Below are 11,339 nucleotides of genomic sequence, written 5' to 3' on the forward strand. Positions count from 1 at the left end.
CACGCAGCTCGGCCCACCTCGTCCAAACCATCCATCTCCTCACTCCTCACCTCCTGCTCCTGGTTGACACACCTTCACATAAATGGCTGAATGTTTGATGGACTCTACTTACAGTACAATAAAACAGATTTCCACAGTAGGCCTCCACCTGACACAAATTTGTTAGAGATGTCCTCCAGTATACATTGCTTGGTATAAACCGTGTAGGTCACAGGGATAGTGGGCCACATGCTTGTTAGCCCTTGGCCCCTAAGGGCTCCAAAATCAGTGATTTCATGTGTGATTAAAACCTATAAAAAATTGCTCATTCGGAAGCTAACAGGGAACCAAAGCAAACATTGCCACACACCAAATTGCAACTACTAATGTCATCTCTTCAGCTCCAGCAATGATAACTAACAGTATAGGTCCCAGCTACTGATGAAAAATGAACTTAGATTGTATCATGTTTGTGTAATAATCTGGGAACTTACTATAGTTTCATATAAACATGCACAATGTACAGACAGACATTGCTGAACAGCAAGAACGCATCAGAACTGGAGCAGTGTGTGTCGCTAAGAGGTCAAACTGTACTCTAGTTCATTTCTGCCCCAGGCTAATCCAGCCATGTCAGCACATGTTGGTTCTCAGTACTGTATGTTGTGTGTTGTCCCTGCATTGATGTTGGAAAGTGTGATCAAATTTTATCAACCTAAATTAAATGAAATTTAAGTTACAGTAAAATCCTCAAAGTTGGATTCACAAGAACGTCATACTCCAGTGTAAACTAAATGATGATTTAATACGGTATCTTAAAATGTGTTTGTATGTGGATCAGTTTTAACTTGCTTTTAAGAAGCCAGGTCTTGATCATTCTATTTTGAATAATTTTAGGCCTATTTCCAAGCTGTCTTTTATTTCAAAAATTTTAGAGAAAGTGGTTTTTATACAGTTGAAATCCTTTTTAGATGAGCATAATGTATTGGAGATCTTTCAATCTGGTTTTAAAGCTCGGCATAGTACAGAGTCCGCATTGTTAAAGGTTTTTAACGACATCTACTTGACAACAGATGCTGGTGGCTACGTGATTCTTGCCTTGTTGGATCTGACTGCTGCTTGACCACGATATCCTATTATCATGACTTGAGGAGTTAGTGGGCATCCATGGTACTGCTTTGGAGTGGTTCAGGTCTTATCTGTCGAATAGGACGATGTCTGTTGGTATTGCTGATGTTGAGTCCTCATTCACCCCGTTGGTATCTGGGGTTCCGCAGGGCTCAGTTTTGGGGCCCCCTGCTCTTTTCTTTATATTTACTTCCTCTTGGCTCTGTTTTCAGAAAACATGGTGTTTCTTTTCATTGTTATGCGGACGACGTGCAGATGTACATGCCAATGAGGGGAAGGGACACATCCTCAGTTGTTTCTTTACTGTCATGTCATGATGACGTTAGGAACTGGATGGCATTAAATCTATTGAAGTTAAATGACACGAAAACCGAAGTTATAATGTTTGGCCCAAATAACTCTGGTGATTTTCCCCCAGTTGATTTGGGTTGCTTACATGATCAACGTGCAGTCGACCGTTACAAACCTTGGTGTTAAAACAGACTGATTTTAGAATGGAACATCAGGTGAATGCGGTTGCACGGGCCAGTTTTTATCATCTCCGGCTGCTGGCAAAGGTCAAGCCTTTTCTTTCGCGGCAGAATTTTGAGTCAGTAATACATGCATTCATTACATCTCGTCTGGATTATTGTAATGCACTATATTTTGGGCTGAGAAAAGCTCATTCTGAGGCTTCACATGGAGATGGTTTAGTTTAATCAGGATGTGTGGTTGTTTAAACTTCTCGCTAAGAGCTTGTCCCATCTTTTTCACAGACTCTGTGAGCCAGTGAGAAAACTGTTCCTGGTCAGTATTGTTCAGGATCATGAAAGCGCCCACCCTGCTCTTGGAGACACCGAGGGCTAGGCAGAGACTTAGGGGGGACAGAGCATTCTCTGTGGGGGCTCCTAAGTTGTGGAATGCACTGCCCCTTTACATTAGTCAGGCCTCCTTGTTGTCCACTTTTAAAACTTATTTGAAGACTCATCTGTACCATTTGGCGTTCGAACCAGTATGAGCCTCTGTCTTGTTGAGCTTTTTTGTTTTATGATGGGTGGTTGTTTTAGTGTGATCCTGTTTTATTGTTGTGTTTATTGCTTCTGCTTGTTTTATTGTGTTTTAACAGGTTTTAGTGATATTGTGTTAAGCACTTTGGTCAGCTTCGGCTGTGTTAAACGTGCTATATAAATAAAGTTAATGATGATGATAATTTAAGAGTTTGTGAAGTGTTTATTAGGCACATTAGTCATTTTAATTATAAAATTATGATTTGTGCATTTTTATTGTTTTGCTTTTTACTAATCCTACCATGACAATTTCTAATTAAAATTTCAAAGTATTATTAGATTTTTTTTTTAACACTAATTCAGTCATGTATACAGGCACTGATTTAATACCTCATTTTATTCAAATATGTAATGATTATAGTATAAAACACCAAAAAAAGCAACAGATTTTTTTTGTATGGCTTGACAGTGTCACTGCTCTTATTATGATTATAAAGTAGTCAGGGCTGTTAATTCATCAGCTTGTCACCACAAAATGGCCCTGGCATCCTACACAAGTCCCCATCATATTCTCTTTCCTTTGAGTTATCCTGGCTCCCTCTTATCATGTGTCCACTATGAAGCACTGCATTTAAAATTAACTCTGGTGATTTTCCCCCAGTTGATTTGGGTTGCTTAGAACAGTACGTGCAGTCGACCATTACAAACCTGGGTGTTAAAATAGACTCTGATTTTAGAATGGAACATCAGGTGAATGCGTTTGTACGGGCCAGTTTTTATCATCTCCGGCATCTGGCAAAGGTCAAGCCTTTTCTTTCGCAGCTGCATTTCCAGTCAGTAATACATGCATTCATTACATCTCGTCTGGATTATTGTAATGCGCTATATTTTGGGCTCAGTCAGGCGTCCCTTGCCCGCCTTCAGAGAGTCCAAAATGCTGCTGCTTGTCTACTGGTTGGAGGGCGCAAAAGGGACCATATCACACCTATTTTGGCTTCTCTACATTGGCTGCTGGTGTGTTTTAGAATTCATTTTAAGATTCTTTTATTTGTTTTTAAGTCTTTAAATGGCCTCAGATCAGCCGATCAGCTGCTCTTGGAGACACCGAGGGCTAGGCGGAGACTTAGGGGGGACAGAGCATTCCCTGTGGGGGCTCCTAAGTTGCCCCTTTACATTAGTCAGGCCTCCTTGTTGTCCACTTTTAAAACTTATTTGAAGACTCATCTGTACCATTTGGCGTTCGAACCAGTATGAGCCTCTGTCTTGTTGAGCTTTTTTGTTTTATGATGGGTGGTTGTTTTAGTGTGATCCTGTTTTATTGTTGTGTTTATTGCTTCTGCTTGTTTTATTGTGTTTTAACAGGTTTTAGTGATATTGTGTTAAGCACTTTGGTCAGCTTCGGCTGTGTTAAACGTGCTATATAAATAAAGTTAATGATGATGATAATTTAAGAGTTTGTGAAGTGTTTATTAGGCACATTAGTCATTTTAATTATAAAATTATGATTTGTGCATTTTTATTGTTTTGCTTTTTACTAATCCTACCATGACAATTTCTAATTAAAATTTCAAAGTATTATTAGATTTTTTTTTTAACACTAATTCAGTCATGTATACAGGCACTGATTTAATACCTCATTTTATTCAAATATGTAATGATTATAGTATAAAACACCAAAAAAAGCAACAGATTTTTTTTGTTGTATTTCTATGTTGTATTTTAGATATCCTAAATATTTAGCATGGTATGGAAATGAATTTGTGGAGGCAAAAATATAAACAATTATCAGAATATGAAACTCTACTGAGGCACATAGGATTAGGAGAGACTGTGAGGACATTTAAACACTTTGATAAAACCATACTGTTTCTTTTCTTGCTCTTTTTACAGGGCTGGTTTTACAGGGGCAAAACTGGGGAAAAAAACCACCAGCAAACATGACATAAAATTATTTCAGTCAAAAACATACACATAGTACACAGTATACTGCAGCTCACAAGAACACAAGCAGATCTTTTAACACAACACAAAACAAGAGCAATGACTTCACATACACACTGATAAGTGCTTGTGCTGTTGCACACTACAATAGACTTGGTAGATAATATTAAACTTACTGTGCACATTGAACTAGCATGAGAGATGTTAGGGTGATTGAAAGAAGGCCTGTTTGAAAGACCCATTTAGATGACCACAGTTGTCTTCATAGCACATGTTCACAGTATAACTGGACAACGATCTCATAGCTACAGGACACACTAGTTTGATCTTTGAAACAGCAGTTTTTCTAAACATTTAAATGCTTTTATCAGAGTTTCTGTTAAGCTATTGCACTCCTAACACAACAGCATGAATTTACTGAGTGGTTTAAAGCACAATATTTGTAAGTTATATTTAGTTAGCATTTACTACATCCTACATCAAGTTGACATTTTTCCTAATAATTTTGCACTGCACTTTATTTGCAGCACATGCTTTGCTACATGTGTTTTAATACAGTGTTTTCTATTGTCAGCTGTCCTCATCCTGACCCCAGATGACAGACACAAGGTCAGTTTGTATAGGTTGCATCTTACTTTCATTGCCAGCTGTATATTAGGGCCATCCTGACGATGCTTTGAGCACGCATGGAGGCTTGGTGTCTGACCTTGTGAAAACACTTACTGTACCTAGGACATGGTAACGTAACACCAGAGACTTTTGTTTGTTTGCTTGTTTTTTTAGGTTTTTCAAAAATGAAACCCTCTGCACATCCAAAGTCCAACCAATAGTACATAGGTGATTTCAGATGATACCTGAATCTCTTATTAGTTTTGTTGCACCTGTTAGGGTGGGGCAATTTAAAACATTATCATTTTCATTAGCTCACAAAGTTTGAGGTTTGTAATTCCCAACATAGCTTCACACAACTTCAGTAAGAGTAAAACACCCGTGGGAAGGGCCCTGACAGAGCCACAGGATAGAGAATATGGCCAGGAACATTTTGACAAAGTAAGACTCTGGTGCTCAAAAGTGGCTGTAACATTAAGTCTTGTTTGTTGTTTTTTTTCTAGTTAGGTGAAAGCTTTTATTAACAGATTTTCCTTACATTTGGTGGAACGTTGGACCATAGACCAAAGAACATGGCAGAGCCAGGAATTGTTTATGGGATTCCTTTATGTAAACAGAGAAGGCTTTTTTTATTTTTTTTTTTATTTTTTTTTTAATTCTGCACTTGTACTGAACTTACTTAAATAAGGCAGGCTGGCAATCTCGTGATTGTCTATCTCTAAGTGTATTTTATGTAGATCTGGATTTAAATGTGCATTTAAAATGTCAAGTATTTTGTATAATTTAAATAAAATGATTAAGAATTGTGCAGCCCTGGTGATGGTGAGCACTATTTCTACCTCTTGACTTCGGCCACTTTTGCTCATACTCCCTGTCTTTCTGTTCTATTACAAGGGGATGTGTCACATCTGGGTGTAGCCATGGTTCCCTTCAAAGTGTTCTCCACACTACTGTTGACATGCTGCTGGATACAAGGCAGCTCTCCTTTATCAATGTATTTATCTACTCATTAAAATTATTTATACTTCCACTCTGATGGCATGGTCTTTGCTAGTGAAAGTAATATTTCTGGGCTATTTTTGTGAGACAAAGGGGAATCAAACCTTTGGCACAAAATCTGAATGCAAAAAATCCCCTACAAGTTGCATCAGAAACTGTCGACTTTTACTGATTTGGATATTTGTAATGACTAGTAATATTCACTGCTTCAGCTCCCAATGGCAACCTGTCACTATACTCAGATCCAACCTCACAGTCGTCTAACATCCCTCTGCACTGAGACAAAGTAAATGAGTCAGTCACCACACTTTCTTCTGTATCTGCCTCTTTCTCTCCATCGCCGCTCTCAGTGTCACCCTCCTCCTCATCCTGCTGGGTGCCATTAATCTTCCTCTGAGACTCAGTCTGAGGTGAGTGGATGTTAAAGGTCACATTGAGGTTCCTCTCCATGTGGTACTGGTCTTTGGCCTTCAGGATCAGCTTGTATGTCTTGCTACGATATTTGTACACCAAATGGAAGCATGTTGCACCAAGCAGAGGCACAGTAGACACGGTCAGGAGGCAGATGCTGACCGAGATGATGATGAACAGGTTAGGAACTCTCCTCCTGGTTGTGAACAGCACCTGGACCTCACAGTTCTCTCCTCTGTAGGTCAAGCACAGGGAGTAGTTGGTGTCAGGGAGTAAACCGCTGAATAGATATGTGTGGACACCCTCCTTGATCCTTGACCACTGCACAGCTGAGTGTTTGCGATCATCAGTGACGCACAGGTACAAACCATTGGAATGGACTTTTGCAGAGACACCTGAAAAGCCATGGCGGTCTTCGCTGTCATTGTGGAAGCTCCCAGCTGTGGCAGCTGTGGTGGCCCGGTGGGTGCTTTTGTGTCTGGGTGTGAGGAGAGGGTTAAGTTGCACCGATGCCTCTGTTTCTGATACCTCTAATGCAATGACACCAAAGTCAAATGTGTACTGCTTGATATCATCCAAGCTTCCATTTAAGACATGGATAGAAATGTATCTGGTATTAGCCTTCAAGCCACATTTACTAGCAAGTGATGGAGATATTGTTGCCTCCTCATAAGACTCTGCAGTGCGCGCTAAAGTTGGTACAATGTTCGTGTCTATTTTCTTGACACGTGGCAGATGCACAGAATCAAAATCAGATATTTTGTTTGTTGTTTGGTGTATAGATGGGTATGTTTTAGCATAACGACGTGTTGTGATCTTTTGTTTTATAGGTGTTGGTTTTGGTGAAGCTACAACCTCCACTGACACTGTATCCTCAGCTCTGCCAAACTCATTTGTGGCTGAGCAGCTGTAGTTGCCACCATCCTCTTTCCTAAGCTGTAAGATTGTAAGAGTCCCCTTACTAAAGACTTTGAAAGGATGATGAGGCAGCCGAGAGTCCTCCTTTGATTCTGCTGAGTCATCTTCACTGAAAGGCAAAGCCAGCTCCAGCGTCGGGCTTTTACTGTGAATATTCCACATGACCAGTGGCTTTGGGTTTCCTTTAAATTCACAAGTCAGGACCAACCTACTGTCCTCATAGAAAGTTGTGTTGTGGATGTTTGGCTCAGTCCGTATTGTGACATTTGGGCATGTGCACTTTGATTCAGGCAGTTTCTTGATCATTTGTCCTTTAAGTTTCTCTGGTGTTGCACAAATTATCAAATTCACCTCTGGTACTGAGATGGTAGTTGTTGAAATCCAATCTCTGAGCCAGTCAAGCAAGCAGGTGCATGCGTAAGGATTGTTATGAATCTGCAAATGTGACAAAGACACCAAACCATCAAACGTCCCTTCAGCTATGGTTATAAATTTGTTATTGTTGAGTTGGAGGGATCTCAGGTCTTTGAGGTTGGAGAAAGTGTCCCTGGGCAGGTGGACCATCTCATTGTGGTTCATTTTCAGCAGGTGCAGGGCTCTGAGATTCTGCAGATCCTCCCAGGGAAAGTCAATAATTTTATTGTGGCTGATGTCAAAGTTACGCAGATGAACCAGGAGAGCAAAGGCCCCTTGTTCTATGGAGATGATCTCATTGTGGGCCAACCACAGTGATATCACCTTGGTGACATTGTCAAAACATCCTGATGATATCAGACTGATCTTGTTAGCAGAGAGACTCACAGTTGTAACATTAGGAGGCAAACCATCTGGGACTTCGGCTAAATCTTTGTAGGAGCATTCAGCAAAATGGTGGCCATATTTATCTGAGCAGGTACAGAGTTCAGGGCAGCCAAGCCCAGTGGTGAAGACTGTGGCAATCCACAGTGTGAAGTAGAGGTCTGCCATGTTCTGCCCCTGCAAAAATAGTGTCACAGTCCATTCATCAAACAGTAGATTAAACTTCATTTATTTAGCATGTTTAATTTGGCATTAAGAAAACAAAGCACTACAGCAAAAAATTAAAGTGTCCTTTTTATGAAGAAAGAGGAAGAGATGCTATGTTGTCAATTCAGAGCAATTGTGGAGCATTTAATCAACTTAATAGTTTTTTTAAAACTTGTTTGGTGGTACTTGGAAATTGCTCAAGGTCTTCTTGCATTCATATATGGAGTTGTATCCACTCCACCTGGTCACAGTAACTGTCACATCCCTTGAAACACAGGCCGAGGTTGAGGTGTGGCAGCGATCTTTGACTCAAGCCTATTACTCAACCCTAGACCTAAACATAGTTATAACTCATTTGAAAGTCTCACTCTGAGTCTCTCACACCCAAACTGGAAAACTCAAAAGCCTGTTCTGTTTGTTATTGTATACCGTCCACCTGCTCCTTATTCAGAGTTTTTAAGTGAATTCTCAGACTTTCTGTTTGATTTAGTGCTTAGTACAGATAAAATAATCATAGTAGGCAACTTTAATATTCATGTAGATGCTGACAATGACAGCCTCAACAATGCATTCTGTTCATTATTAGACTCAGTTGGCTTTTCTCAAACTGTAAATAAACCCACTCACTGTTTTAATCACACTCTTGAACTTGTTCTGATGTATGGCATCGAAACTGAACACTTAATAGTTTTTCCTCATGGGAAACAATTCCACTACAGTAGATGTCTATCCAACAATGCTGTTACCACGTTTAAGGAAATAATTCCGTCATTATTTACTTCAGTGCCATTTGCCAACACAGTGGAGGGAGGCCACCTTAACTTTACTTCCACAGAAGTTGATAATCTTGTTGATAGTACTGCAGCCTCCCTGCCTAATACACTTGATACCGTTACCCCTCTGAAAAGGAAGGCAATGAAACAGAGGAGGCTAGCCCCATGGTACAGCTCGCAGCTCCGCTCCCTAAAACAGGCATCACGAAAAATGGAAAGGAGGTGGCGCTCCACTAAGTGCTCAAGGGGGATTTGTTGGGTTTTCCTATGTAATAATAGGGATAACAGTAAGGTCTAGACCTTACTCTGTCAAGTGTCCTGAGATGACTTTTGTTGTGATTTGGCGCTATACAAATAAAATTTGATTTGATTGGATTTGTTTGTGTTTATTGTCATCTTAACTTTCCATATTGTAATTGTGTTTTGTATGCGCACCATCTACTGTACTGTATAACTGAACATCCTGGAAGAGTGATTCATTCTTTTCCTAAGGTATAAATTCTAAAAACCTCTGAGGCTAATTTGTGATTACGGGCTATATTTAAAAAACTGACATGACCGGAGTAAAAGCTTCAGCAGCTCATTCTCAAACATGGTCATCCTGCTTTTAAGAAATTAACATGTTTAACTCGAATGTTATTCTCGAACTGGCATTAGTGTCGAGGCGGCTATGTATTCTGTGAGATAAGCTGTGTCTCTGTTTGTCAACACCCTCTGTGGTGTCTGGGCAAACAGAAAAAAAAAAACATGCGCAAACAATTTTTCAGCTGATAACTACGCAGCAGCCTCGGTGCTCTGTCCTTGGTGCTGAAAGCCAGCCGCACGTCGATTCTGCGTGTTTGCAGCCTGCCATCCAAATCGCTAGAATTCACTTGACACTATAAAACCAGCATCGTAGCTGTCAGTGTGATCTGACAATAAGATCAAAGTTCTCTGCAAAACGACCTCGCCCAGGGTCGCACATAAAAAATTGATGCGTGGAGAAAATAAGATCCCTCATCTCTGCGTTAGTAGCCTAAACCTGGGCAACAAGCTTACCTGCGTTTGTGTTTTATTTCTGCAGAGAAACGCGAATACGCCAGTCAAAGCAGCGCATCCTACATGTTGTCTCGAAGTTTGAAGCTGAGGCCGAGTCCATGCTTCTGTGGGTCTGCTTCTACATGGTGCTCTTCGTGTCTCCTGCCTGTGTCATTCCTCCTCCCCTCATCCTCTCCTCTCGACAGAACAGTATCGACGTTTCCACATTAAAGGAGAACTACTGCTATTGTCTGAGATCTCTCTGCATCATTGCAACATGAAGAATGAGATTTCTTCCGCTCCTGCTCTTATCTTTTCCAGACACTGGCGTGGCTTTCATTTATCTGCAGTAAGAAAAAAGACTCACCATAGTGGTGTCCAGCAAAGCTAATTTAATAAAATAACTTTCTGGCAAATCACATTATTTCTCATAATAGCTGAGAAATAATTTCAATGAAAATGTTTTAAACTGTAAACAGTGCTGTCTTATTATATTATTCAAAATGTATTCATTTTGAAGACCAGGCCTTTAACATACTAGTAAACAAGATGGAATTTGCTGACCACAGTTGTTTAGATCTCATTTTAATTAAATACCATTGATGCATGTCTTGTAGTTATGACACAGTCTGACACTTCAGTGAACCAATACAACACTAATAGACTTTAACTAGCAAGTAAAGCAAATAAGACAGTGGAAAGATAAAAAAATAAAAGCTGCATTTACATTGTCTCAAGCAGGGAGATTCCTCTGCTATGTTGCAGTTCATGTTCAGGACATACTGTATAGTTAAAAAAACAACAACAGAGAAATTGAGTGAATTACATTATTATACAAATTTATTATTATAGTCTTCATAGTTTTCAATTTCATTCAGTTGTTTAAACAGACTACAATGATAGAACAATATATAGGATATAGGATAACTCTGAGAGAACAAAGGGTATTAATAAACCAGCATTAAGCAAAATTTCATGTGGCCTGTACACCCTGTGTCACAGCCTCTGGGTTTTATTTTGAAAGTTTAAAGGACCTTTCATAGTGTGTCTCACATCCTGTTACCACCATGCACAGTGGGTTTGTGTTCCATACTGTAGATGGCAGCAAATGACCAGTGAAATCTGGACAGAGCTCTGAATGTCTCAGCATCAACATATCACAGCAGTGAAGCAAAACAGTAGTGCTTAAATTAAATGACATACCATGAAGTCATTCAAAGAGCACATCTATTAAGGATTGCTGCCAGAAACATTTTGATTCATTGTGCTGAGGACACAGTACAATGTGGAAGATGAAGAATTAACTTTTACAGTGTGGAGGAGCAAATGAATGTGGACTTGGGACCTCTTATTTGCTGAGAAGAGAAGCCTGGTTACAATCATGAAGTGGCATCTGACCTCAGGCATGTTTTCAATCAACAGGCAGTGCAGGCTGCTCAGGCCTGATGCATGCAGGACTTCAAGTATGAAAGTTCGTATGACTTCAGTACCATCTGCCACATCTATAAAGAGCCTCATTTCCAGCAGATGGAACTATGATCCTTTTCTGAGGAAGGTTTCAATTCAGAAGAGC

General features: G+C 39.9%; 1 protein-coding gene across 1 annotated transcript; it reads right to left on the reverse strand.

Moving 5' to 3' along the window:
• Window positions 1-3,700: 3,700 nt before the first annotated feature.
• LOC109967009 (immunoglobulin superfamily containing leucine-rich repeat protein 2-like) lies at window positions 3,701-10,152 on the reverse strand. Its single transcript, XM_020612321.1, has 2 exons — window positions 9,788-10,152; window positions 3,701-7,946 (listed from the first exon to the last, which is right to left on the reverse strand). The coding sequence occupies exon 2, from the start codon at window positions 7,935-7,937 to the stop codon at window positions 5,808-5,810; it is 2,130 nt and encodes a 709-aa protein (XP_020467977.1). The 5' UTR covers window positions 7,938-7,946; window positions 9,788-10,152; the 3' UTR covers window positions 3,701-5,807.
• Between the last annotated feature and the right edge of the window lie 1,187 nt (window positions 10,153-11,339).

The sequence above is a fragment of the Monopterus albus genome, unplaced genomic scaffold, assembly GCF_001952655.1.
Source record: "Monopterus albus unplaced genomic scaffold, M_albus_1.0 scaffold123.1, whole genome shotgun sequence".
Taxonomy (NCBI): domain Eukaryota; kingdom Metazoa; phylum Chordata; class Actinopteri; order Synbranchiformes; family Synbranchidae; genus Monopterus; species Monopterus albus.